The sequence below is a fragment of the Anopheles stephensi genome, chromosome 3, assembly GCF_013141755.1.
Source record: "Anopheles stephensi strain Indian chromosome 3, UCI_ANSTEP_V1.0, whole genome shotgun sequence".
Taxonomy (NCBI): domain Eukaryota; kingdom Metazoa; phylum Arthropoda; class Insecta; order Diptera; family Culicidae; genus Anopheles; species Anopheles stephensi.
Window position 1 is genome coordinate 86,771,421 of NC_050203.1, and position 27,866 is coordinate 86,799,286.

The 27,866-nt window shown below is 48.6% G+C and overlaps 5 protein-coding genes across 7 annotated transcripts in view; 2 read left to right on the forward strand and 3 right to left on the reverse strand.

Moving 5' to 3' along the window:
* Positions 1-7,195, reverse strand: part of LOC118513994 (protein Gawky-like) — a 31,412-nt gene extending 24,217 nt beyond the window's left edge. The window contains exons 1-2 of one of the 2 annotated variants that reach the window (XM_036060424.1): positions 7,108-7,195; positions 5,848-7,016 (exon numbers count right to left, since the gene is read on the reverse strand). The gene's annotated coding sequence lies outside the window, so the exon portion shown is untranslated. Of the gene's footprint in view, positions 1-5,847 lie in introns of both variants that reach the window. The other variant, XM_036060422.1, reaches the window with a different exon arrangement.
* Positions 7,196-7,291: 96 nt separating this feature from the next.
* On the forward strand, positions 7,292-16,193 carry LOC118513993 (protein Gawky-like). The gene is made up of 9 exons (XM_036060421.1): positions 7,292-7,396; positions 8,944-9,248; positions 9,340-12,840; positions 12,922-13,326; positions 13,393-14,033; positions 14,124-14,289; positions 14,361-14,852; positions 14,933-15,257; positions 15,344-16,193. Exons 3-9 carry the CDS (start codon positions 9,667-9,669, stop codon positions 15,514-15,516), a joined length of 5,376 nt encoding a protein of 1,791 aa, XP_035916314.1. The 5' UTR covers positions 7,292-7,396; positions 8,944-9,248; positions 9,340-9,666; the 3' UTR covers positions 15,517-16,193.
* LOC118513995 (zinc finger protein 585A-like) lies at positions 16,055-17,967 on the reverse strand. Its single transcript, XM_036060425.1, has 3 exons — positions 17,770-17,967; positions 17,557-17,693; positions 16,055-17,489 (listed from the first exon to the last, which is right to left on the reverse strand). The coding sequence occupies exons 1-3, from the start codon at positions 17,887-17,889 to the stop codon at positions 16,256-16,258; spliced, it is 1,491 nt and encodes a 496-aa protein (XP_035916318.1). The 5' UTR covers positions 17,890-17,967; the 3' UTR covers positions 16,055-16,255.
* Positions 17,968-18,416: 449 nt separating this feature from the next.
* LOC118514004 (STE20-related kinase adapter protein alpha) lies at positions 18,417-20,203 on the forward strand. The gene is made up of 3 exons (XM_036060453.1): positions 18,417-19,449; positions 19,534-19,664; positions 19,761-20,203. The coding sequence occupies exons 1-3, from the start codon at positions 18,605-18,607 to the stop codon at positions 19,844-19,846; spliced, it is 1,062 nt and encodes a 353-aa protein (XP_035916346.1). The 5' UTR covers positions 18,417-18,604; the 3' UTR covers positions 19,847-20,203.
* A 21-nt stretch (positions 20,204-20,224) lies between these two features.
* LOC118514007 (myosin-2 essential light chain) lies at positions 20,225-27,732 on the reverse strand. Of its 2 annotated transcripts, XM_036060459.1 has the most exons (4): positions 27,571-27,732; positions 27,440-27,467; positions 21,017-21,345; positions 20,225-20,931 (listed from the first exon to the last, which is right to left on the reverse strand). In XM_036060459.1, the coding sequence occupies exons 1-4, from the start codon at positions 27,571-27,573 to the stop codon at positions 20,848-20,850; spliced, it is 444 nt and encodes a 147-aa protein (XP_035916352.1). In that variant the 5' UTR covers positions 27,574-27,732; the 3' UTR covers positions 20,225-20,847. The 2 variants fall into 2 exon arrangements, with proteins under 2 accessions (XP_035916352.1, XP_035916351.1); XM_036060458.1 differs by lacking the exons at positions 27,440-27,467; positions 27,571-27,732 and adding an exon at positions 22,414-23,246.
* Between the last annotated feature and the right edge of the window lie 134 nt (positions 27,733-27,866).

Genomic DNA, 27,866 nt, shown 5'->3' on the forward strand with positions numbered 1-27,866 from the left:
TTGCCCCGGTTCCCTTCTCTCGCACAGCGTCGTCCGTCCGTCGTCATCATCGCGTTCTTCGTGTCAGCATACACATCAAATCAAATGGCATAAGCTCTTAAAAGCTGCGAAAGCAAGGTTGCACACGGCACGAGTGCATTGGCCCGCGGGATCGAGATTTCGGAGGGTTTTGGAGGCATTAGAAGGGAGTGAGAGACACGGAATAAGACACGAATCGGAGTTTGGATTTGACACGGAATTTCCCACCAGGCAGCGAGGTTCGGCTGGTTGCTGCCCCTAAGTTCTGTTGGCGAACACATTCACCAGCCATCTCTCGGCCGGCTCATAACAGTAACGCGTCGTTTAACGGGCCGCGGGTTACCAGCCGAACCGATCCGGCTCAGGGCCGGCAGCGATCATTGATCTATCGGGTTTTTGTGTCAGCTAGCGATCGAATCTATTCATCGAAAAGCGCAACAAACGCACCGTTACTAATGAACGATCGGAACATATTTGGATAAATAATGCTGTCGAATGGAGAGTTTGAAACAATGCGTAGCTGGGGGCAATAGTATTCTTTAAAAATGTAACATTGATTTAATCAAGTGGACAATTGTTTATGACCTAGAAAAACCCGCTTTGAAAAAAATCAAACAAAAATATGATTTTTTTTTAAATTATCCATAATAAAATCCGTTTCAACTTTTAACAGAAAATTCAAAAGAAATCCAATCCCAAATCTTTGACACTGTTCCCCAAACGTTCCCATTTTCGCAAGCCCCGGCAAGCTTTAAGTGCGCACGAAAGCTCTCCAACACGTAATAGAAACTGCGCGATCGCGATCGCAAACACAAACAATCGCGCCTTCACCGTGCACACACACAGCGCGTAGCAGCACGAACCGGGTGGTGGAGAATCGCGGTGGGTTTTTGTGCTGCTGCTGCATTGCATTCCGTACCACTTTGAATGAGGCCATTGCGAGCATGATTCGCGTTCCTCGGAAAACATGACGATGAGGTAGTTGAACCTGGTCTAAGGTAGAGCGAGAGATCGATGATCAATAGAGGGTAAGTGTGTGTGAGAGAGAGAGAGAGCGACAGAGAGAGAGAGGGAGAGTTTTCGAACTACAAGGGTTGATGTTGCCAGTATGAGCGGTCGGTATTTGAGCAGTATTACATAAGCCAGTTAAGTATTGTTTTGTTTTGGTTTGGTAAAGTATCACAATTTAACCAAAATCAATGCATTAAAATTCAAAATATCTGAATAAATAACCACAAAAATAGTATTTTAAATAGATAGAATTAATACGAACCAAACCATAAAGCAGGGAACATTTCTTAAACATACTTTACTTTGCACGATAGAAAGAAGATCATTGGAATAGAACAATCTTAGATTTTTTTTTTCTCTTTTTGTGCCCATTCTCACAAGCATCAGGAAAATATATACACTTTTAATTATAATGAGCTATTTCTGTCGGACAAATTGAATGAAAACCTACGTCATGCCTTCGTGATCATGCGTTCTGTCTTTCAAACAACACAGGCAGGCACGATCATCATCACGTGTGGAGTTGCAGTAAAGCGGAAAGCATTCCCCATAGTGCTCACACGGGAGAGGAGGAGCTCGGGGTAGTTTGTGAGCTGCCAGCCGGAACAGCTACGATTGTTTGGAGTTTTGGAGTCTAAGGAGGGTACAGACAAGACAAGGCAAGACTACACAAAACCCTGAGCATTTTTTCTATTAATTTTGTATCCATAATGGTACATTTTATTAACTTTATATTTATTATCTCAAATGCACCCTTTTGCTACTGCGAAATAGTCACAATTTGAAGCCATTTTAAACAATAAACTCCAAGCAAATCAGACATGTGACTTGTCATGGTGGCAAATTTCCAGTTTGCGCATGTTAATCATCCCACTCTCTCCCTGGTGAACCCATTTCACCATGTTGCCCCAACGGTTCGCGACAGCCTACACCTGCCGGAACGTGCACCATACCATTACATTCTTGCAATTTTACTGCGCCAGCCAGTGTCAGCTTACACACACGTTTGTTTTTGCTGCTGCATACCACCTTCAGCTATTAATTACAATTTTATAGAGGTACGGTGTTACGACTGAGATACACTGTTTATGCACTGTACTGTACTTGCAAATGCACCAGTCCTGTATAGGTCGGTAAATGTCTGCCAAAGGGCAGCGAAAATTTAACAGAGAAACTAGTTTATTTGGAGCTGCCAAGGGCGAAAATAATCGAGAAATTGTGTTTGAAGCGTCGTACTATCGGTGATATACCAGGACTTTGGTTTGGCTATTTAGAGGATCTAGACTCTACTCTTGGAGGGTCGTAAAATGTTTCAGAAACTGATGAGAAAAAAACACGTAAACTTCAGGGCTTTCAGTTCAAAGGTCAGAGTCTTCGTTTACTTGTTGGAGACGATGTTGCACAAAATCGAAAAACTTTCTTATAATAAATCTCTAATCGATTTTATCCATGATTGCATGTCTCTATACAGACGTATTAGTAGAACTTTGTGGTAAAACCTTAAGCGAAAAACCTGTACAAAATTTTCAGTGGCAGAAGCTATCTTCCTTAATGCCTCTCGACGATTAAAAGCTTATTCGATGATACTTCCCAAGCACACAAGCACAATCAAACTCCTTCAAAAAATAGGTATCGTCAGCAGGTTACAACGTGACAATCTGACCACTTTGTTACACCTTTCCCACTCTCGAAACCATATGGCAACGCAATGTGCGTGTCTATCAGTAACAAGAGTGATTAGCTTAGCATGCCTAATGATACCGTTTTACTAATTCAAGGTCAAGCTTGAACCTGATGGTGTAGCCATACAAATCCATTTCACAACCAACAGGGAACCCTAACTATCAACTTCACACATATACACATCAGTCCATACTAAAACAAGCGTAAATGATGCTGAAACATAAAAAAACGGATCGTTCATCGTTTATGCCAGCCAATAAAAATTAATCTCCCATTTGTTATGGGACACATCACATACCAACCAACCAGCAATGGGGACCTCTTTTCATACATTGTATGTCCTCAACAGCAAACAACAAAACCACCAAGCTCCACAAAGCACCACTGCACAAAAGGCTCAGTAACGAAGCACCACCAGCAATCGTTCTTCAGCTTCAACAACTGCACCAACAGCTCCGGCTGCAACCATTTTGTCCGCGTCGGATGCTTTGACATTTAGCCAATATTTTTGTGCAAATTTTGCCCTTTTGCTTCCGGTGGTAGTGCTCTTAATCGAAGTTTTTTTGTTGTTGTTGCTGTACAAGCTCTTCGGCTGCTTCTTCAGGAAATGGTATGCACCAGCACGAAAACGGAGACACGAATGGAGACGCCTGGTCCCGGACTCCCGGAGCACAGGATAAATATAGAAGCGAACCACCATCTCGAATCCCTCTTGCACTCCATACACAGTTTGTGCCTATCGGAGAGAGGATTTACGTTTGCTTCCATCCTTTTACAACCCCCAAACTTCCCATCTCTTCCTCTATCCACCAGTAAAATGAAGGAGCAAAAACAGCAACAACAAAAAAAACCGTACCAGAAACAGTAACAGGAAATGTGAAAGGTAACTGCGCATGCCTACGATTATCGTTATCCTTCAAGCTGGTGGATCCGCGTCCATGGGGTACGCGACCCAAAAGCTTTCCGTCTCTCTCTGGCTTCCCTAGAATTTCCTCCCCCCAAAAGGGACCCTGCTTTCTGTGTGGTGAAACCGAATGGAAAATCTGCACAACCAACCATTGCCAGATTTCGGGAAAATGTAAATCGGACCAAGCTGCTGGATGTGAAGCATCATCCCGAACAAGGACACTATTATCGCGCTAGAGCTCTCTTTCCCGTGCAGGGCTTTATTCTCTATCTCGCTCGTTACATCTGTTGTAACACACATTCCACAGCACAGTAACAAAAAAGCTTTCCCTCCTTCTTGCTCACCTTGCTGACGTCACGAAAGCCATGGAATCGGCCTCGTATGGTGTAGTGCTGCTGTTTTTCGTGCTGCACTTATGATGCTGTTTCGAATGCAGATGTAAAACAAGGCTTTATTTTGCCAATAACGAGCGAACGAACCAAATGGAATATGATTGGCAGCATTTTTTTTGCGGAGGTAATTGGGTTTGGGACAACCGGATAGCAATTACTCGGAACACTAATTGATTGCCTGTGGGATACGGTAACAACAGCAGCAACCAAAGTCAAGGACAAATGCCACTGACATATGGGCAATGTGCGTATTGGAGCATTTTTCTATGATGCGTAGCATATCAGTTTGCATACTTAACGGTGGTAAATATGACGTTGAAAAGTTCAAATATTAGCTTGTTGATTTTATGGTGATTGAATTTTGTGTTCCGGGAAAATCTTTGGAGAACATGGATGACATTAAGATGAAAAAGAAAAATGTCCTACCACTTTTTTATTAACGGCGTTTCAGCCTGCGTAATAAAATAGCAAGCGCACTAACTCCATTGTGTGATTGCATCGCTGCACATAAACTGGTGCATCACAGAGGAAGTAATAGCGAAGAATGCGCACATTGTCAACACGCTAGCAGAAGGGAAGTAAAGTTGAAATAGGTATAATTACTTTGTGCAAGCGAATCAAATTGTAAAATGAAGGAACAGGGAAATGCAATGCCTAGCCCCAGTAATTAGTCGTTGTGTAACTCCGAGGAAATTACCCCCATTACATCCAATCCCGTCACGATGATTGCAAAACGGATACTTTTACAATGGATTAACGCCAAAAAGAACGCCTTGGCAGTAGAAAAGCGGCAACAAAAACAAATTTATTTAAAAAGTCGCTTCCATCTAAAATGGGACATGGCAAAAATGTTTTCTTTGCGAAGATCTCTTATAATTAGTCTGTGCACAGGAGTAAGCTTTTTCTTTCCTATCCTTACGAATGTGTAGGTATTCCTGTTCTAGATCGAATTCATGTTTGTCGAATTGTTTTTTGTAGAAAATTGCGCAGAAAATTGGAATGAATTACAATGGAAGCAATCTTTCACACTGCTTAGATATATAAGCTGCGAAGATCATATGTAGGAAACCTATTGGCTAAATTATAACAGCTGGCACTTGGCATTATATTATCATATTATTAAATTGATGGTTATTGTTGATTTTTTAAAAGGCAATAAAAATGAAAAGCTGCGCGCTTCACTCTCATATCCCCTAAGAGAACACGGCCGAGTCGCTTGTCCTCCGTTCTAATTCCCTCCAAAGCGCAAAAGTGTCCCATTTTAGATGAGAGCTACTGTAGAAAGCTTGAGTCATAAGATCGACTTGAAAGCTCATCGACCAAAGTTCATCTTTTCCCTTAAAATGATCTAGTAGCATTTCTACTTCACTGTTGTTGCCTAGCGATGATGATGATCATGTAGCTGCAGGAAAAATGTTGCTACAAAATTCTTGGTGGTCGATCGTGCAGCAGAAAAAACAACTCCAGAGGGAGAGGAGCTTTCTCTTCTTAGCCTGTACCCTATTTTTCTGTCCATGTTTATGCTGTGCACGCAACAGTAATCACGGCATAACACACAACCAACATGCAAAGAACGCATATGATAATAAAAACCTCCCTGGTCAACATATAAAAACCTTCTCCCCTTTCCTCCCTGTGTATGCGAGTGTTTGTGCGTGTGTGTGTGTGTGTGTGTGCGTGTACAGCACAGCAGAAAAACATACACAGAGCGCTTCTATTGGAAACCTCAAGGTCGAAATTTGGTCGTTCGCCGCTCAGTAAACCCACCCCTCCCGAAGAGGGTGATTCCCCTTATCCCCCACCCCCTATCTACACACACAAATATCGCACACTTACTTATCACACTGTTGCTGCATTGCGCTGATTTGCGTTAGTCGTTTATAGGTATGGTTTTTTTTTTTGCTGTATTCCTCCTCCGAACGATTATTAAATTGGCCAGGCAAATGGTTGCTTCGATGGCGAGCCCGTTGGAATGTTTTCTTCGATGACTAGAGCACGGTGATGATAGGGTCAGTGGAGTCTGCAAGCTTGCCCAGGAACATGACGGTATTCGGGGAGAACTTGAGAGCATATGGATGTGTGCATGCGTGCGGTTGTGTGGGTTTGTAAGAAAAATCGTAGTATGCTTCAAATGGTGCCTTTTTTCACAAGTTTCTTCTTGGCTTTTCCTTATCCTACTGCACACTTTCACGAATCACTACCACACCACAGCGCACATTTGGAATGTGAAAAGAACGGCACACTGGGATGGGTGTTCTTGCCAATCCGTGGCTGGACGCGAAACACTCAACTTTTGTACACGTCGCCACTTTTCTCGAGACTTCACCCGTATCGGGAGCTGAGTAAATTTTACACTCGCAATGTTTTCCTTTCTGTACTATTATGATGACGACGACGATTATTATTATTATTATTGGCACAGGTAGTAGTAGTCAGACACATACGCGTACAACACAGCACCCCACACCAGCCACACAGCGCAACGCATTTTTCCCGTTTATTTCTCCAGCACACACAGCTTCGACTATCGACGGGCCAGGCCAGGCCAGGCGCATTCACGCAGAGCCGCGAGCTTTCTCGAGGAGCAGCAGCCACACAACTATGGCTAGCCTCGCAGCGCGATTTTGTGCACGATGACCTTTTTTTTCGTTGCCTTTGCGTCTCCGTGGATGGAATTGACGAAAACCTGAACGCCAATCATTCCGAGCAGCGCCTACTACTACCACTACTTCACACACATACAGCACTTATGCGCGCGTACGCATACCGTTACGTTCTCCACCAAAATCCGAGGGGGTGGTGGGCTGCCCGTTTTTCACGATACGTTTTTTTTTTTCTCGCTCCCTTTTCCTTTTTTGCTCCACGACCTGCTCGTCGTGGGGAGACGCGTAAGCTGCTGCTTGCGACCCAAAACCCAGAGTGCACTCTCACTGCTGCAGCTGCACACCGAAGCTGCCAGGAACTTGAACTAGCAGCAGCGACAATTCCGGTTTCGGCGCCCTGTTCTGTACGGCGATAAATACTTTATAAATCATTTCATTTCACCGCGATGCCCTGGAACGACGACGACGACACAACGACGTCCGCCACACATACCATTTGCTACACTTTTGGCGTATCCACCGCACGTACACACCTGCACACAGCACAGCCTGCCACTGCAAACTCGCAAACGGCCGCTGTCAAACTTCGGCTCGGCTCGGCAACCACCGTCAGCAAACGTCGACAATCGGGGGCGCTAGCAAGTTCGGTGCTTGCAAACATTTTTCAAGCAAGCGCTTCGGTGCCGCACACACACGTACACGCAGTGCGCCCGTAGCTGTAGCTGTAGAACATATTTCGCCTCTGTGGGAAAAAGGGCAGCCACTCTCGGGTTTTGTCGAAGGTAGAGTTATGTTGCTGCTTATTTTCATACGTTCATGGGATTTGTTGTGCTTTAAAGTGTGTGCTAAACGTGTAGGAAGTAGCGGCGCATGAAATAAAACGCTACTCGGTGGTGAAAACGCGCACAATCGTGTTTATTTGGTGCAGAATCACACTCGTCCACTGATATCTAATATGGCGGCCGCTCGCGGGACCTAATGCTATGCACTTTGGAATGGGGCTGCAGTTTCTGCAGTGGGGGAGACTACTAAGTGCAAACGCAAAGCTGTAATGTTGTGTGCACTAGGGTGCACAAGGCCCAGTTCGCTAGTAACACGGTATGGGAATGTATCGTCACTAGAAGCGCCTGGCCCCGGATACGGACTTACGGCTTCAGGGAGTGGCAAAACGGGAACAGGCGACTCGCTTATGCTACTGCTATTGCATACCGATCGCTATCGAACGGTGGACGCAGTAGCTTTGAGTGTGTGTTATTGTTTTGTGATAGAAAAATGCTCTGATAGACCAGTGAAGCAATTCAGTGCCCAGTGCCAATGCGTCAAAGTGTAGTTGTGCAAGAAGACGAAAAAAAACATCATGGCTGTTTAATTAACAATCAGGACAGTGTTGTGAAAAAAGGGGGAACATAGTCATCCAGTATCCAAATTTGTAATTTTTATCGGTGATTGTAGTTCGTTAGTGACTGTGAGCGTGTGAGTGTAAAGATGCAAGTCATTTTGCTTTGATTAATATTAAAAGTAACTTTTTCAATGCTTAATCAAGATGATTTTATGCGCGTTTGGTGAGAATTGTACAAGTGGTTTTCTACGTGTTCGCATAGGCCGCGTTCTCTCTCACTCTTCACTGCATAGCTATACTCGTACACAAACACGCACGCAGTCACACACAATCATCGGTCGTTTGTTGAGAAATAAGCAGCGAAAAGTTATGTTGGCCCAAGCGGAAAGAAAAAAAAACATCAATAAGGGACGACACGAAAGAGCAGACAAAACAAACATTACCACCCGCTCACGGGCGAACGCACGCACACAGGCGCACACCGTAACAAAACAAAGAAATCAAACCGCGATCTTCTCGTACCGTTGGGCGGGAGAGCCGCACTGGAGAAAAAAGGATACGCCGTGATGTTGTAATTGAAAGCTGTGTTATGCAAAGAGAAAGAGAGAGAGAGAGAACATCATGATCACAGAGAGAGCGAAAGATGGAATGAATTGTGTGTGTGTGTGAGAGAGAGAGAGAACAGATCTAGTTACTCTTGAGCAGCATAACGTGAAGAAAACATAAAACTCTACGCACAGCAACCTGCTGTATGTTGTTGCCGTGTTGTTTGAATGTTATCGCGTCCACAGGCGCGAGTCAAATACAGTGTCGGGCAAAACAATAAGTCCACTCTACAATCATATAACTATTCAAACTATTGTTGTGTGTGCTTTTCCTGGTGTAGAAAAGCTTCAGCGACTTACTGCTCTGGACTTACTGTTTTGTACGTCAATGTATGCTTCTTACCTCATTACTAACATACGTGCGGTCTGCGTCTGTCTTTTCCAGAATCCAGTAAAGTACTCCTTCCAGACCACAATTCTCGAAAATCAGAACGCTACGGAAGTAAACAACAACGACGACGTAAGGCGACCGTTGCTGATTTGCTAGTGTTTAAAATTGTGCTCGGTTAAATCGATTCCCCTCTCTGCGGAATGACTCAACCGGAATAGCACAAGATCTGTGATAAATTGTAGGTTAAGCAAACATAAAGAGCAGTTCAGTCCAGCGTCCGATTTTCCGACTTCTATAACTCTGGCAGACATTCCTTAACTTGAGCGGAAAGTACTGGACAGTTCCGTCCACCGCGAAAGGTATTCGAAAAGCGACATTCGCCGACTTTCCTTCACTTATGATTGCTACTAATACAACGCTTTCTTCTTCCTGCTTTTATTTTATCCTTAGAGCCTGGTGCTCCGTCCTCGCAGTATAACGCAAAGAGTGAAACTGAAAACGATTCCTTTGGAGCCCCTGTAGCAAAGGAGCTTTTTAACGCGTATCAATCTACCGTACCGCGATCTTTCCCGTCTCTTATCAAACTTTGGTGAGCCATCGCACAAGATGCTTGTGGACAGTGTAGCAGCTCAGCAGCACGACGAAAGAATGATGACGCAGATAGCGAGAAATTGAAGAGAAAAGCGCCACCGTATTTAGCTTCACGTTGCGTTAATCGCATTACACCACACAGACTACGCCAGTGGCTTTATCTCGACCAACCGGTCGGTTGTTGAGATGGATGATGTTAAGGGAGTGCAGGAACTCCAAAGTATGAAGGAAGATCCGCCATCGCCGGAGTTTACCACCACCAACACCAGCATATCATCTGCAGCTCACCAGAATGAGGTGGCATTTAACGAAAAGGACGATGGACGTGCCGTATCAGACCACCGTCACCGTCCACAACTGGTCGGGCAGGTCGCCACCTCCGACGCCGTAAACTGTCCCAAAGCCATCGTTACGATTTCAGCACCACCAATGATGGGGATGAACGAGAAAGGAAGTCAGATGGCATCCATCTGCCGTACCGGTCCGGATAGCGAGCCATCGGATGTGACCTCCCGCACTGCTACCACTACTTCTTCTACTAGCCATACCGACGACAAACAGCAGCCGACCCATATTGATTCTGTGACATTGAAATGTGATTTAAATGATTACCTGATTAACTTTATAAATGTTAGATGTAGTTTAGCAGAGTCCAGCACCGCGCAGCCACTCGATATCAAGCCGACAGGTCGTTCGCCGGGCAGTACGTCAACTTACACCTACTTTGATGAGCTGGTGCGCTGTACGGAGCGCGAGCGCCGTTTGTTGCTACGCGGGCCGTCCCACGGGATGCCCCGGATGCGGTTGTGTGGTGGTGGGGAAGATTCCATCAATAATGGCACTAGCGCATGGGGTACACCGCCGGGCGCCGCTAACGGAACGCTCAGTGCTTGGGGCGTATTGCCCAATCAGCAACAACAGCAGCAGCAGCAGCAGCAACAGCAGCAACAACAGCCATTAGCACCGTCCGCTTGGGGAAGCGTTAGCAATAATAGCAGCCCAGGCAGTAACAATAACAGCTCCACCGGATCTGGCGGAAGCTCTAACGCGGCGAACGGCAACGCAAACACGCAGCGAGCGGGTGATCCCAATTCCAACAAATCCCAATCGGCTTCCGGACCGCCGAACGCTTGGAACGCCACCGTCAACCATGGCGGACGCCCGGGAGGTGGAGCCAATGCAGCAGCGAACGTTGCGAACAACAACGGCCATAATAACAATCAACAGCTTCAGCAGCAGCAGCAGCAGCAGCAGCAGCAGGCAGCTAACATGGGCGCTGGCAATAATAATGGAGCCGCCGGGAATGGAACCGCTACGAAGCAGCTGGAGGTGCTTAATACGATGCGTGACGCGCTGTTCGCTCAGGACGGTTGGGGCTGTCAGCACGTGAATCAAGACACGAACTGGGAGGTACCAGGTTCACCGGAACCGCAAGGTGGCGCAGCCAGTACGGGTGGTGCAGGAAATGCGGGTGCTAAGCCGGACGGAGGCGGAGCGCACGGCGCTGGACCGAACGGAAGCTGGAAGGCACAAAACATGAACACCGGCACCGAGCTGTGGGAAACAAATCTGCGCAGCGGTGGACCTGGCGGGCCCCATCTTCAACAGCAACAACAAGCTCAACAACATCTGGCACAACCAGCAAAGACCACGCCGTGGGCTCCGGTCAACAATCTCGGCGGGACTTGGATGGAAGATGACGACGGTGGTGGTGTTGGCACGGCTGCCGTGCCCGAACCATCGGGTAGTGTGTGGAACGGAAGTGCGGCTGCTGTCGTTGCCGGCGGTGCTGTGCCACTGGTCGGACCGGGTGCCGGCCCTGCGCCGGCCTGGGGTGCTCTTAACAATGGTAACGTTGTGACGGCTCCACAAGCTGCAGGTGGGGTGGCGGCAACGGTCGGTGGAGGTATGTGGCCGTCAGGATCGGGAAATAATACCCCCGCCATAACAACGGCCGCGGGCGCTCCGTCCACCGCCGGTTCAATGAACAATCCACAAATGGCCGCCATCGGTGTGAAGAAAGATCTGAACGACTGGGGAACGAGTGGCATTGGGCCGGTTGGGTCCGGGGCAGTCCCGCCCGGTGGTCCTGGCGTAATGCCAACTGCAAGCGGTGCTGGCGGTTGGGACGGACGGCAACCGGGCACAACGGGCGCAGGTGGAAGTCTTCCGATGGGGGCCGGCACTGTTGGTGCTGTCAACGGACAATCGGCCGGTGGTTTCAACATAAACGCGGCCTCACTTGGTGCCGATGCGGTGCTGCGAGGTGATCCGCGTGGCATTTCCGGTCGTCTGAACGGTGCAGCAGTTGGCGGTAGTATGTGGGGAGTCGGAGCCGTTCCGGATCAGCGAACGGGAGCCGTTCTGCCCGGCGCCGGCGTTAGTGCAGCACAGCAGTGGGGCAATGGGAATGGTGGCGGACCGAACAAGCTTCCGCCCACCTCCAACTGGGACGATGGAAGACCGTCCTCGCTGGATGAAACGACCGGTGGAGCACTCTGGGGACAGGGTAACGCCGCCGTCGGCCCATTATCCCGGCAGAATTCGGCCGGATGGAAGGATGTTGCGGATGTCATGATGCGTCCCGGAGGAGGAGCAGCGATGCAGCAGCGCAATCCAGTGCAAGGTGGCGGACCGTTCGGACCCGTCCCCCTGCCGCCATCCGGTGCTGCGGCCGGGAGTGGTGTGCGAGGAGCGAATGGTGGCGGGCTTTCCCTCGGCAAAGACGTCCGAGTGGAGTGGGGCCGCCAGATGCAGGGCATTGGTCGGAACGGATCCTGGGACGATCAGCCACCAGTTGGGGGGGTCGGTTGGGGCGAAGAGAAAGCGGGCGGCGCTCCGTGGAACATGGATCTCGCATCGAATGCCGCTATGGCAGGTGGTGGTGGTGGTGGTGGCGGTGGATGGAACAAAACACCGACCACACCGAAATCCGGTCTTGGATGGCCGGATCCGAGTGAGCTAGGAGGAGCCCCCGCCGGAGCAGCCAATGCCGGCATGGATTGGGGGCTTGACGGTGGTGGGAAGCCTTCGGTCGGTGGTGGTGGTGGTGGACCAAACAAATCACCGATGGAATTTATACGTGCGAGCAAAGAGTGCCGACTGCTGTGCGAAATGGGACACAAGAAGGAGGACGTGGAGTTTGCCCTTCGCACGACCAACATGAACATTGACGAAGCGATGGAACTGTTGCGGCACGGAGCTGCTGCCGTGGCAGCCAACGGATTGACCGCCGGAGGATGGCGTCGCACACTGTCCGAAGATCATACGGGAGGTGGGCTGGGAATGGGCTTCGATGGGGCTTATACGGGTCGTATTCCGCCGCTCAACCATGCCACCAGCGGATTGTCTTACTCACAGGTAAGTTCAAGCGAGATCAGGGTGTGTGTGTGTGTCCCAAAAGCATTTACTTACCAGCTGGCATTGCTCGCTTCTTCGCAGAATAATCAAAACATGCTTCACAACATCCCTGGCGGTGGCGGTCCAATGGGTGGCCTCGGGCTCGATGGCACCGGACCGGCCAATCTGGTGGCGCTCAACAATCTGAAATATCTGTCGCAAGGTGGCGGTGCTGGTGCCGGTCATCCGTCCTTCAATCATAACACACTGCTGCCACCTGGTGGTCGGGGACCGAACCAACAGGCTCATCAGCAGCAGCAGCAGCAGCAGCAGTTGGCTGCAGCGGCTGCCGGTGCAGCACCACCACCCACCAACCAGCAGCTCCGCGTGCTGGTGCAACAAATTCAGCTGGCCGTGCAGAACGGGTTCCTAAATCATCAGATCCTCAACCAAACGCTTGCACCGCAGACGTTCGTCCTGTTGAACCAGTTGCTCACTCACATTAAGGTAAGTTGAGCGCAAGCTCCTGGAACCGGCGGCTTCTAATGGGGGCAGTCTCGTTTCACTTTCCAGCAAATGCAACTGACGCAAAGCAATCTGGCACGCAGCGGTTCAACCGGTGGTGTGAGTGCCGTTCAGCTGTCGCTGGCCATCAACAAGCATAAAGCGCAAATCACCCAACTGCAGCAGCAAATAGCCGCCCAGCAGAGCATTTTTCTGAAGCAACAGCAGCAGCAGCAGCAGCAGCAGCAGCAAGGACACCAGGGGTCCATGGGCCCACCGCCCACACTAATGCAATCCAATCCAAATGCCGGCCTCGGGCTGGAGTTTATGCGCCAACAGCAGCAGCAGCAGCAGCAGCAACAAGATCTCATGGCACTACAGAACAGCTTCGGCGAGATGGCGCTCGGCAAAGATTCAATCATTACGTCCACCGGAAGCGTCTTCCCGCCACCGGTTGTTCCGCTGCAGCAGCAGCAACACGCCGTCGTTTCGGCAGCCCCCGGCAACAGCGTGATTGTCAGCGGTGGCAGCACTAGTCAACAGTCTCGTTTAAATCAGTGGAAGCTTCCATCGCTCGAGAAGGACCCGACCGCTGGCAAAGATGATCTCACCGACTTTTCACGCGCTCCCGGCCCATCGACGGCAAAGTCCGCGTTAACCACTACCACTACCAACACTAATATAAGCTCTCTAGGTCTCGTGCAAGACGGGTACGTTCAGTTCGGGTGCGTGAGATGAGGAAAACCGGGTTGTTAAAATTGATTCTTTTACTTCCTCTTTGCTGCGTTCCGCTGGATTAGAACCTGGACGACCGGTCGTACAAATCTGGCCGATGGCTGGCCGGACCAAACGGGTGATACCGACAGCAAAGACTGGACCACCACCGCCGCCAACAGCACCTCTGCGCAGGACAGTTCCGCATTCACCGACCTAGTACCTGAGTTTGAACCGGGCAAACCATGGAAGGTTAGTAGTCGCGCCTTAACCTGCTCGGCCGGCATTCCGCATTGAATGATTCTCGATCCACTTTCTCCCAGGGAACACAGCTTAAGATTGAAGACGATCCTAGTATTACGCCGGGCAGTGTGGCCCGCTCGCCGCTCTCGATTGCCACCGCCAAAGACTCGGAGCTGTTCGGTGGCGTTGGATCCGTTACCGAGAAGACGTCCCCCATCGCAGCCGACGCAGCCGGAGGTCTGAATCTTACGTCTTCCGCCTGGAGCTTCAACACCGCTTCGCTAACCTCGGCCGCGGGCGGCACCAAACCGTTGGCCGGTAAATCCGTCTGGTCGGACAGCTCATCGTCCGGCAGTAGCGGTAATGGCGCGACCGTAAGCAACTCCGCTGCCGTTGACGTTTGGTGCACACCGATTGCGAAGCCATCCGCCACGCGCGGCCCACCGCCCGGATTGGGAGGTGCAGCGGCCGCCAACAAGAACGGAAGTGCCTCGCAAGCACAGCGCGTTGGGAATGGTGGTGGTTGGGCCAACGGTACATCGTGGCTTTTGCTGAAAAATCTTACTTCCCAGGTAGGATGTGTGTCGGTGTGCGTGCGAAGCGAAACCGCAGTGACGGCAATACTGATGTATGTCTTTGAACTGTTCCGCAGATCGATGCATCGACGCTCCGCACGCTTTGCATGCAGCACGGCCCGATACTAAACTTCCACTCGTATCCGGCCCACGGGCTAGCGCTCTGTCGGTACGCAACCCGGGAGGAGGCAGTCAAAGCTCAGCAGGCGCTCAACAATTGTACGCTCGGCACGAACACGGTCGGTGCCGAATGTCCGGGCAGTGAGGCGGAAGTGCAAACGTATCTGCAGCAGCTGGGCGGTGCCGCAACCACGACCAGCGTCGTCAGCAGCGCGGTCAGCAGTAGTGGTGCGAGCCTAACGTCCCCGTCCTGGAGACAGGAGCGCACTCCGAGTAGCTCAGGTAACTGATGGGCCTTCCATTAGGGGTACTCACCGTACGGGCCTTCTTTCTAACAATTGTCGCTTTACACTGCCTTCCACAAACAGGTGGAGACACATGGGGCGCTGGATGGGCGATCGGTGGTGGGTCCGGCAGTGGTAGTGCCGGCGTCTCGGCAGCTAATCTCTGGGCACCACTCGATGCCGGTGCCGACAGCGGAACACCAACCAGCTTGAATTCGTTCCTACCCGACAGTTTGCTCGGACCGGAGCTGAACTAATAAGCAGCAAGACGGTCGGCTGATGTCGTTCATCGGGTGGCTTCTTACACAACCTTTGCCAGCAGTGATTTAACAACCTTTTCGTTTGAGCTCTTTTAGCGTGTGTGTTTCGTTTCTCTATCCGGTTTGCGTTTTCCATCCCCCAGAATTGTGTTATTTATTGTTTTTCAATACCTCCGGGTACGTATTAATATTACGTATTTTCATCGAGTTCTTTTCTTCTGCTTAATTATGCAAAACAGAAATGAAACAAAACTCCTTTCCACCGTTTTATCCGAGCTTGCTCTATAAAAACAAACGAATCAAAGCTGTCCGTGTGCGTAGTTCAAAAACACACATAAACCATCCGGTAAACCAAACTGTCTGGCTGGCTGGCTGGCTTACCGGAATACCGGAACCGTCGCCGTCGCCATTCGATGCAGCGTCCTTCAAGGAAGGGGGACATATTTATTAATTTTAATATACACACATCATCGCGAAAGCGCAGCAAAACAATGATGATCACGATCACGAGTGCGATCAAAAATGGATTACGAGGAAGAAGAGTAACGTGAAAACACGCATTAGATTTACTATATTATGAAAGGTATATACATAAATGTTATTGAATTATTTTTGAAATGATTTAGGTATAATGGAGAGATAAATAAATGAAACCATTACATGATCCTAGCGAACGGTGAGACGATCACGCGTCGGCTTTCTCTACCTTACTACGAACGATAACACGCCGTAACGCTTATGCGTTACCAGCATCGTTACACTTTGCCAAGTGCCGCTGGTACAGCTTACTGCGGTTGAACTTTTTCGAACATCCACACACAAACGGGTACGCCCCGGTGTGGGTCATCTCGTGCCGCTTCCGGTCGCTCGCATACATGAACCGTTTCGCGCAGTGCCGACACGGCAACGGTTTCTCCTGCGTGTGCACCTTCAGATGTTCCTTCAGTTGGGATTGATTTTTACACTTCTTGGCACAGTGTGGACACGCCGCATAGTAAGCATCGGTGTGAACACGCTCGTGCATCCGGAGGTTGGATATCCGGTGAAACCGTAACCCACACACGCTGCACACCTCTCGCTTCTCGCCGTGCAGCAACGCGTGGGTGGAGAGGTTTTGCTCATTTTTAAACCCTGCGCCACATTCGCCACAAACGAACTTCCGCACTGCGCTGTGCACCGGTTCGTGAGCCGCCAGACGGGAACGTGTCGGGAAGGAGGCATCGCACGTGCTGCAGCTATAGTGCCGCGGTTTGTAAGGAGCGTTCTGGTGCGTGCGGAGGCTCGCTTTGCAACGGAACAGCTTAAAGCACAGTTCGCACCGGACCGGGCGGGTAGCATCGTGTATCGTTTGCCTTATCGAATGCCGCTCAACGGTGTGGTCGAGTAGGGATTCTAGCGAAGGGAAGGACGCGTAACAGTCACAGCATTTTTTCTCCGGTGCGTTAAACAGACAGGGATACGTCTTCGGCCGTCCTTTGCTCGCTGGATTAAGTAAACGCTTTTTCAGCTGTAACAGCAATTCATGGGTGGCAAGTTCCTTCGCGCTAGAGAATGCGTGGTCGCAGTTGCTGCAGCTGTGCCGTTTATCAGGCACGTTTGCCTGTTCGGAAACTAGCAGCTGCTGGTGCTGCAAACGGATGTGCCCTTTCAGCTCACGTTTGGAGTGGAACGTCAACGAGCAGTCGCCATGGCAACAGAAGTAGTACAAGCAGTGGTGGTTGTTCGAATCGCTTTCTGACTGGTCGTTTGGCACAGGCAAATACAGGCTACCGCCTTCCTGAACGTCCTCTTCGTGGTCATTATTTTCCTGGATTTCCTGCTCCTCATCAAGGTACTCGGCAAGGTAAATATCACCAGGCGACGGTGGTGATGATGGTGATGGTGAAATGTCCTTGTTCGACTGGAACAGCCGACTCCTCGGGACGGGTTGGGTTATGAATTCTACCACCAAATGTTGTGTGGGTTCCGAACTGTTTGAAAGCAGGAAAATATGCGAATGAGCAACTTTACTTCCATTTGCTGCCTTCTCCAACTTACACAGCTTTTGTACGAGTTTTTTGTGCCTGTAGTGCTCGTTCCGACAGTCGACATTTCTGTACAAACGTGAAGGCATGTTTAGCATCTTCGGAGCAACTCGAACAGATGTGGGACGGTAAATCGTCATCGTCCGCTAGCTAAAAAAGAAAACAAAATTGTACATTCCAATGCGATTTTTAAGAAGATTTCAACCGGCTATCGAGAGCCCATCACCTTTATATCAGTACAGAATTGTATTACTTCTGCGAGTGTAGTTGTACTCCCACCACTACAGACGAAGAGAGAAGTACAATTGCTTGTAAATTCCAAACAAACACGACACTGCAAGCTCATTGTGGAATTATGTTAACAATTTACAGCCGCACCGAGAAACTGCACTGCATTTCACCGCAGTTTGCGAATTGAATTGGGTTTGTTCAAGGTGTATGTATTTAGAAGGTGGATTTTTATCGATTTGACAGGGCGACATTTTAGTCGAGTTATGTCAGAGTTTGTTTACAAAAACATATGGTATGGGGCTACCAACATGAACAAACAGCCTCGATTCTCAGTCCTTTGAGCAATTTCGCTAATTTATGGGTCATCTTCGCATATTAAGTGTTGTCCCACAGACGATTGACGATATTTGGTTGCATTTTTCGTCAAAAAATCGCAAGCGATACCACCACCGGCGCCTCCTCCGACGCTGCCGTCACTCTTCTCAATACCCTTCCCCTTGATCACCACGGAACTGTTATGTCAGGTCGAGAAATGTCAATTTGCTCTAAACAACTCTACCTTCTATATCTACATACCTTGGGTTTGTTTATGTTTGTATCTGTCATCGGTGGCATTGGTTTGTTTGTCAACAACGCCAGAAACGTCAAAAGCGCACTTGGGGTCATACATAATCCAAGCAACCAGCTGCAGCAGCTAAAGAGAGTTTTTGTGCCTATGAAAAGTACTTACGGATTTTTTTTATCACTCTACAGTCTTGTTTAAGTTATCTCTGAACACCAACCCCACGGATCCTGTGACCTAGTCCAATCGATGTAGTAAAGCAACAGAAATGTTCGACAATAACATCATCAATTACGTGCTGAAGGTGGAACTGGCAAAGTGTTTCGACAATCTCGGCACGGTGTATCTGGCCCAGCACCGGCCCACCAAGAAGCATGTGGCGGTGAAAAAGTTCCTCGTGGAAGATCTCAAGAACGACATCGGCTTCCTGATGGATGAGGCGAAGCAACTGCGCGAGTTCGACCATCCGAACATTCTCAGCTACCACACCATATTCGTGCACTATCTCGAGCTGTACTTTGTCCTGCCACTGATGTGTTACGGGTCCTGTAAGGACACGATGAGCAACTACTTTGAAACCGGCTTCCCCGAACCGATCCTCGTATGCATCCTGCGCGACATCCTGCACGGGCTCGTGTACCTGCACTGGAAAGGTTACATCCATCGTTCGATCCGAGCAAGCCATGTCTTCCTGAACGAAACGCGTGCTGTGATTGGGGGTTTCCGCGTCTGCACCAGCTTCCTTGGCGAGGGTAAGCGCATACGCACCCTGCACGATCTGCCACCGCATTCGGTAAAATCTTTGAACTGGCTTGCGCCGGAAGTGCTCGCACAGAACCTAACCGGCTACACGGAAAAGTCGGACGTGTACAGCTTGGCGATGACGGCCTACGAGATGGCGAACGGTGCCGAGCCGTACTACAAAATAACGGCCACACTCATACTGGCGGAAAAGTTGAAAGGAGGCGTCTATCTACCCATGCTGCTGGATGCAACGACCGTACCGAACGAGGATGGCCCCTCGAGCGAGACGGCCTCCCCGTTGCGGCAGATTTACGTCTCCCGACAGTTCTCCGACGCGTTGCACAACTTTGCTGAAACGTGTTCGGAACGGTAAGGATTTTCTGTTTCCTGATAACGCGCAGAGAATGAGATGACTGATGGGCTACTGTACCCACCCCCCTTTTTCTCCGACAGAGATCCGAAGAACCGGCCCAGCGCGTCCGCCTTATTGTCACACCCCGTGTTCAAGCTGGTCACCCACACAAACATCAAGGAACAGTTTGCCCAGCACTGCATACAGAAGGTGGACTTTGACTCAATTCAAGGTAAGGGCTTCTGCTACGGTTGCGCTGATGGAAACAATTCTTACACTCAATCACTTCAATCACTTCTCCGTCTCTCGGTACCCCCCATGGTAACAGACTCGGACATCAATCTGCAGGACAGCTTTTCACAGATGTGCGTCGAGGCCGGAAGTTCCTTCGAGTGGGACTTTGACGATTCGTAACGGCGAAAGACGACATGTGCTCCATCAATTGATGAAAGATCACTAAGAGAAACCATTATTGATTCCTAAATGCTGTAACACAACAAGTGCAAGACTTACTGAAAAGAGAGGGTGAGAGAGAGAGAGAGAGAGAGAGAGAGAGAGAGAGAGAGAAGGAGAGAGAATACAGTCCCTTTAGGCGTTGTTTTCGGTTAGTAAATTGAGTCCTCCAGTTCCCCGGATTCATCGACGCAATCAAGACCTGTAATCTGCTGGGGAGCTTTACATTATTTATGTATTTTATCGGCTTTGACAACACTCTTTGGTTGCAAAACAATAACAAGCCACAGATGATAATAAAAGAAAATGTTTAAAACAGAACAGAAAAGCGACCATCTCTTCAAAGGTCTCCTTAAACTGGAGCATATTTATTGGTTAAAGCGAAGTACCTAGTGCTTGATCACACACTTAAATTCGAACACAGAAAAACGGCAAAACCCTATTCATCGTCATCAAACGAAAGGAAAGATGGGCCATAATACTTTGCGTCTCGGGTACGCGCTGCACCGCAAGACACATTCACGCGCATGTCTGCAGTGCAACGACCATACCACCGTACCGGTTTGATCCTGCACTAGATGCTTCCCTTACTGTCACTCTTCACTATATACTAGCTTTCTTCTTTTAGGGCAAATTTTGAAACAACAGTTGGTGAGGGTAGTGGAAAAACAAAAATTATTGTTCATCTACAGTCGAATACAGGCCCACTTTTAGTAGTTAAAGAAGCGAAAAAATGCATGTGTTCTGCTCTAAGCGCAGGCGTTCGTCATGGGCAGAAACACGAACGCTCGCCGGAATGGAAACATAAGTAGCTTAAGTAAACGATACTCTTCTTCCGTAAGTCTATCTCTGATTATTAGTAGTAGGGTGTTGGTATCTCTGTGTGTGTATGCATTTCGATGTGTTTGGCCAGAGCTAGCATCACCAACACCACCAACATTACACAACAGCTAGGTTGGACTCTAGCCGCTCATGACCATCCGGACGAACTCCTCGTAGTTGACGTTTCCTTGCGAATCCTCCTGGTTTTGGAGCAGCTGTTCCACCTGCAAGCGAAAACAGTACGAAAAATACACACATCCGTTATTCCACAAATCGCTCTCCTTCATCCTCGGCTCCCGGATGGGTTACCTCATCATCACCCAACTTCTCGCCGAGCGTCGTCAGCAGATGGCGCAGCTCGGCAGACGAAATGAAACCGCTCGCGTCCTTGTCGAAGTGACGCAAACCCTCGATAAAGTCGTCCGCCGTTTCGGCCGTGCGCTGCTTCGAGATGGCCTGATAGATGGGCAGGAACACTTCGAACGACACGCGCTCGTCCGGCTTCAGCTGCATCGTGAACTTCTTCACGTCCGACTCGGTCGGGTTTTGGCCAAGTGCTCGCAGACATTCGCCGATCTGCTGCTGCTGGATCTTGCCATCGCCACGATTGTCGAACAGGTTGAATGCCTCCTGGAATTCTGTAGGGAGAAAAGGGCATTCCCGCATTACAAATAGCCATTCAAACAGCATCTGCATCGGCTGCATCTCGTAACAACCCAGCTGCACAAACAATTGGCACATTCGATGTACCCTTACATGGCAACTGGCGCGGGCTTATCTGGGTCTCTTTTGCTCTCCCTGGCCACCATTCCCACCCCCGCTAGCGGGGTTCATTATCAATGCGCGGAACAGTTTAATTAAGAATCGATTTCCCTTTTCCGGCGGCCTAATGAATAGACCGCTTGCAGTGGTGGAGGAATACCATTCAAACGAACTCCGGGTGTACGGGAAAGGAAGCAAACAGTAGTTGCGGAATTAGAAAGGTAACATTACATTTGCGTTGAGCGTGTGACTGTGAATTAAGTAAAATTCATTAATTCAAATTTAGAGTAAGCCTTCATCCACCGAGGGTTCTTTACGTGGCAAATACATTCCCATCCATCCGCTATTTTAAACTCGATCCTTAAACTCCAGTGTTAATGGAGCTATCCATAAGAGGGAAGAAAATCCTAGCCCAGGGATGTCCATGTCGGCGCAACAGACAATCTTTAAGCTTCAGCTGCTGACTGCGTCGTTGATAGAAGGGACTCTCCTATCTCGTCACCAGCCGAGCCCAACCAACCAATATCTGGGCCAACCTCAATCGAAGGACCTTCTCCATTCACTCTGAGGTCAACAAGGAGGATCAACTGATCGATAAAGGCCTTCCACTAATTTTTAGTCAATATTACGACAAAAGCGTTCATGGTAAAAACGCTTCTTTTTTGCTCCACAGATCACCTGTGCGATCTCTAACTCTTCTTCTTCTTCTTTGTCACTATAACCTCGAGAGGTCTCGGCCTACCATTTCTGGCTTTCTTTGACTAGGTTTTCCCCCGTAGTAAAGTAGGCAGCCCTGCGTACGGGGAGGAGGCGGGTCTGGATGGGATTTGAACTCCGGTCCGGCCGTGTGAAGACCGGCACCGTTATCGCCCCGGCCACCGGACCGCTTCGTGCGATCTACCTCAGCGCGTGGTAAACAATGAAACACAGAGCGCAATTCCTACCTTCCACGGATGTGAAGTTATTTTTCTTCGGTGGATCGTACATGTACATGGTTGTGGAAATTCTGTTTGTCTTTCCGTTTGCTCACAGGAAATTCCACCCGTTCGTTCGTTCGCGCCAACCAGTCAAGTAAAGACGCTCGCACGCTCTCCGACGCCTGCTTTCTGTGAGTTGATAGCTACAAATGTTAGTGCCACAGCAGAAACTTTTCCTTTTCCAGCGCCGTACAGCCGCCGCAGTGGTAGTGGTAGCAAAGCTGGAGTGGAAGGACCAGTGGAAAGACTCCCGGTAGCGCCACAACAATTTCACGGTCACGCTCGCTGCTGCTCGCCTCGAAGCGGTTGCGGTTACGCTTGTGCCAGGTGTCGCACGGGTGTCGCTATTGTTTTCTTTATCCACTTTAACCAAACAACACTACGGCGTTAAGAAAACTGCAAACGAAGCTGGGCTTGGAGGTGAAAACTGCGCTCGTTTTCACAACGATAAAAGCTGGGCGCGTTGCCTCTTTATAGCGTTTTTCCTTCAAATGATCTTCACTCTTTCACGCACTTTTGTCGCCCTCGCTCTCTCCCTTTCACTGTCTCTTTCACGATCGTCGCTGGATCGAAACTAGATGAACCTTTGACTACAAGGCAAGGCACTACACTACTATGACGATCGTCGTGCGATCAGCTGGATTAAGTTTCAAAATGTGAACCCGTGTTGACGACGACGACGACGACGACGCGTGTGTCGACGATCGGATAGTATGTTGACAACTGGCGGTGGCGGCAACGATCCAAAAGATACCCAGACCCGCCAGAGTCTGTGTCTGCTGAAGCCGCGCAACGTTACTACTATCCCCCTCCTCTTGCGCTTTTACTACGACAGCAGCATTCCGTCCATAACCATATCGGGCATAAACCGGTGCGCGACGAGAGCGAGAGAGAGAGAGAAGGGATGCTGTCGTTTCACCCCTGTGCACCCCGCGTGCTGATGATCGTGCTCGTGCGATCGGAACGTGAACTTCACTACTAGCCCTGTGTGTAGGCACCAGTGTTACCAGAGAGGGGACACGACGGTTCGAAAGGGTGTCTGTTTTGCGATTCACAGAGACACGAACCGCAGCTCAGCACCGGGAGGGTGGCGGTGTTGCATGTGTGTGCAACTGGATACACTCCTCCCTTCCATCCAAAGGCAGCAAAAAGAAGGCCACACGTTCGGGGGATGAATAGCTGCAAAAAACCCTGCACCCAGCATCTACAGCCTTGCGCTACGATCTACGCCAGCACGGGCAAGATCGACGATCGACGGCCGATAAGATAAGACGGATAAGTGTGTCATCATATGCGCTACTGCTACAAAGCGCAATCCCGCAATCTCGACCATTTGAGGTGATTGGATGAGGATGATGCATCAGACTTATCATTCAGACTTTATGATCCTTTTCTTGGTCCGAATTTCAACACCAAACTTCGAAGATCACTTGATCGTCGACGAGCAAACCTACTACCGGGGCTAGCAATTAGCTCCACATTAAGCATAATTTCTCCCGATTGTCGTTGCTGATGCCATGTCCAAGCCGGCGTCCAAAGATTGAGTTGTATAAAGTTTGGCCCAAAAGATTCGCCAAAATCGCGCACGATCGAAAAAAAAGCCCAAAACGACAGCCAGCCATTCCCTTAGCTTCCCCATCATCTCTGCTCCGGACCCGGGACCTTCGGAAATAAGTCACCAAATTGCTTCGTCTATAAAAGGTGACCCCGCACATACACATGATCACAGTTCTACATTTACAAAGCCCAAAACGGGGCCCAAAACCGCTCCTTTTTACCAAATACAACTTCGCGACTATACGCGACCGATATATCAACGTGTGTGTGTGTGTGTGTTTTGCTTGTAAAAACTGCACAACTGTGCACAGGGTGGAATGCGTATGGGGAGTGGAAGTGCGAGTCCTCCGAGGGCTGACCAAACGAAGGCAACAGACGCAGCCGCAGCCGCAACAGCACAGCACCATTTATGGAAGAAAATTGAATAATCTGTTATGTTCGGCAGAGATCTCTCGAAACCCCCCAACTCCTTCCCCTCCCCACACACCCTTTCTGTGGCCCCCAGGCCCCGAACGCACGATCGCTGCGTTGATCTTATAATAGCAAGAGCGGCACTGATTCACAGGCACCAGAAAACCACCAACAAAACCAACCCTGAGTATATCTGATTTCTCTCACTTGGTTTGTTGTCCCATTAACAGAACAGAAAAAGACGCTTTTAACCACTTTAAACATATAATCTGTTTAGAATTTCGTAGTACATTTAGCAGTTTTAAATAAGAGCACTACATGCACAGCAATATATTTAAAGCTATTATGAACAAGATTGGCAGGTCATGAAACAACTGACCACATGTTTAAACACTGTATGTCTTATAAAACAAACTGGATCAATATTGACTGATATTTTTTTCTATTTATGGCACTAAATCCTCACGAACGCTTGTCCTGACATTACTTAACAATTTCTACAATTTTCTTTGCTTTTGGATTTAGATGGCTTGGCCAGCTGCAAAAGCCTTTTCAACTACTTATGATCAATCGCACGTCGCTCTCCAACCCAATATTCCTCTTCTTTATCCATGCGGCTGGACTGAACAGACTTTACGGGGTGGATAGTGACCTATGCTGATGATGATAGAACTCATCATTGTGCCACAGCCCGTAAAACGTTTAGCAAATACGCAAATTGGAAACGTTTTAGGTCCCAAAGCTATAGCTCGATGGTCACCCAGCCAGCAGAGGAATTGGATACAAAAATTATAAAATGTTCCCCGCAACGAACCAAATCAGAAGATTGGACGATTTGATTTATGAATAACCATCAAAATTAATCAATCATTTACTCCCATATTCTGTGTACATCCGCTACGCTGACAAATTGACCTACACACCGACAGTTTGGCTTTAAACGCACCTAGAACGTGTTGCGTCTTCTGTCCATTATAAATAGCAACGTAATTGTTCACCTTCCGTACGTTAGGGCCAAAAATGTCTTGATCATCGAAATGAAATAATCGGCGATCGAAGGGAATCGGATCGGAGGAAGAAAAAAAGTGTTGAACAGCAGCAGTCACAACAAGGACAAGTGGCCTATACCGATTCCAGCCCGGATGGCAATCCTGCCACAGTTGCCTGACATGATCATGCGTTATCCTCACCCTGCACCGAGCGAAAACCTAGACCACAACAACTACCACTGCGACAGCATCCCCCTTTTCGTGGGGAGGACAATAATAAAACAGTTTTTGCTCCTATTGTAGCTCAACTCAAGGGCCAACATGTTGCCATCATCAGGCCCCCTCCATTCATTGGCACCATTCGCAAGTTCCAGTCACACAGAGAGAGAGAGAGAGAGAAGGACAGGCGCATAAAGAACAACTTAACTTAGGGTTTCATTTTTGCGAGGTCACACACTCCACCGCGGCAACTTGTTTGCCTTATAAGGAACGCGTCACAAATGCGTTGGCCTCGTTTCTTCTTTTAGCAAATGCAAAAAGCAGCAACAACAAAAAAACAAACGAGCCTACGGAGCAGAACCGCCCGAGCGTACTTTTGTCAGCAATTGTGCACGGTGGTAAGCGTGTGCTGGCTCCATCTCGCTTTTGTGTGACTGTGATGCCCAACCGCGCCCTAATAGCTCGATCTTTGGGTATAAATAAGGCGCAAATCTGGTGGAGATGGCTCGTGGGATCTATGATTGTAGAACTGAGAAGTTCGAGTTCCAAACAAACTGATTTCAGGGATGATCGAAAGTGATTAGTTTATCACTTCCGTACGATAGGAAACTCTTCTAAGTGAAGTTTTCCAATCGACGAAGCAGTTTAAATGATCGTTTGTACACATATGGGCTTGCCAGCAGCTTGTTTGAGCTTGTGACTTTATCTATGATTCAACCATAACCTGTGGTTGATTCACCGAAACTAAGGTGAGCTCTGATAACGATGTAAACAAACATTGTAATAATTATCTACCGTTTCTACGATACACAACCCCTCTACTAATGAATAATCATTGCAATCTTGAAATTGATATCATCAAGATCACTGGCTAGTGAATGCAACGCTCTGCATCTGATCCGCTAGTTCCACCCAATCAGGCGGAACGTGGTCACGCATAAACGATTACCTCACCATTTTAACATGATTATGAAAAATAATTAAAAGAGTAACACAATATTCAAAAAGAAGGCAAAACAATCTACCATTACAATATAGCCAACTTATTATCAGTATGTACAAAGGTGGTACCTCCGATGCAACAGACTGATAAGCTATCAGACATTGCAGGTAAACTAATCGAACCGTCTGCTTGTGATTTTCAACTGTAGCATTCGTTGTTCGCCTCAATGTGGTGAACTCTTCGAGAATCATGTTTGCTCGATGATATAATGAGCATAAATAAAATTTAAACAATTTTATCCAATCACAAGCGGATGCGGCAGTTATGATTTGAAAAAGATAACGTGTAGCTACAGATCATATTTTTTCCGTGTGTAAATCACCACCTGGCCCTTGCAGGTGGTTTCTGGTACGTTTTGACCGTTGGACTCATCTGTCCGACAGTGGAAATGCTTTTCGCACATCGCAAACCCATAAAACTGTCTTCGCTGGCGAATCGCACGACGTTAAAAACATACATACCGCGGTGCTTGTCACGTTCGCTACGGATGCACAGCCATTCACGGGTTTGAAAAGTTCGTGATTTGTCATCGGTTAGTCACTTTCCTCTCTCCCTTTGTTCCCGGTTCCACCTTCCCGATCCCATCCATATTTTCCGTGCAAGAAGAAAGACTCGCCTACATGACAACTCGGACCGTACCTGCATGCCCCCGATCATCATGACGTCACTGTTGTGGAATTCCAGCATCGAACAGCCACTGGGCGCTATGAAGGCGGATCTGGCCAGCCTTTGCTATCGGGCCGTGCAATGAATTTGCCTCTTTTTCACTTTTCAAAAACAATACCTTGCAATGGCAGAAAATTTCCGTACTTACCAGCCAATTGATCCTCGGTCAGATTAGTCTGTGCGGAAGCAAGCGTTAACAAAGGAGGAAAACAAAACATCAGTACTGTAAACCGCTCATTTGCACTATTTGCTGGACACCGATGGCCAACCGGCACTTACCATTTTGATGCTTGGGATGTGTAGAAACTATCGAACTGAAATGCGAAGGAATGCAAAGCGCAACGAATCTAGAATTTTAATAAATTCCAGCAACACTCGCGGAATGAATATCGAATGCGAAGAATACTGGACACAGTCTGACAGCTCATCCTCCGCTGTTCGTCCAACGGAGTAACGCTTGGTAACGCTTGCATACGCTACGGGTGACATTTCTTGCGAAAGGTGCATACAGCGCTTAGGCAAACGAAATCACTAATTTCAATCCCGATGGAATATTTTTGATTGTTTGTGGTTTA

Coding starts and splice junctions, on each gene's coding strand:
- LOC118514004 (XM_036060453.1), top strand. CDS start 18,605: ATGTTCGACAATAACATCATCAATTACGTGCTGAAGGTGGAACTGGCA. Junction 19,450..19,533: donor GCTGAAACGTGTTCGGAACG/GTAAGGATTTTC, acceptor TTTCTCCGACAG/AGATCCGAAGAACCGGCCCA. Junction 19,665..19,760: donor GGACTTTGACTCAATTCAAG/GTAAGGGCTTCT, acceptor CCATGGTAACAG/ACTCGGACATCAATCTGCAG.
- LOC118513993 (XM_036060421.1), top strand. CDS start 9,667: ATGGATGATGTTAAGGGAGTGCAGGAACTCCAAAGTATGAAGGAAGAT. Junction 12,841..12,921: donor GCGGATTGTCTTACTCACAG/GTAAGTTCAAGC, acceptor GCTTCTTCGCAG/AATAATCAAAACATGCTTCA. Junction 15,258..15,343: donor GCGCACTCCGAGTAGCTCAG/GTAACTGATGGG, acceptor TTCCACAAACAG/GTGGAGACACATGGGGCGCT.
- LOC118513995 (XM_036060425.1), bottom strand. CDS start 17,889: ATGAGCTTGCAGTGTCGTGTTTGTTTGGAATTTACAAGCAATTGTACT. Junction 17,694..17,769: donor AATTCTGTACTGATATAAAG/GTGATGGGCTCT, acceptor TTTCTTTTTTAG/CTAGCGGACGATGACGATTT. Junction 17,490..17,556: donor AAAACTCGTACAAAAGCTGT/GTAAGTTGGAGA, acceptor GCTTTCAAACAG/TTCGGAACCCACACAACATT.
- LOC118514007 (XM_036060458.1), bottom strand. CDS start 22,462: ATGTACATGTACGATCCACCGAAGAAAAATAACTTCACATCCGTGGAA. Junction 21,346..22,413: donor TAACTTCACATCCGTGGAAG/GTAGGAATTGCG, acceptor TTCTCCCTACAG/AATTCCAGGAGGCATTCAAC. Junction 20,932..21,016: donor AGAAGTTGGGTGATGATGAG/GTAACCCATCCG, acceptor TTTCGCTTGCAG/GTGGAACAGCTGCTCCAAAA.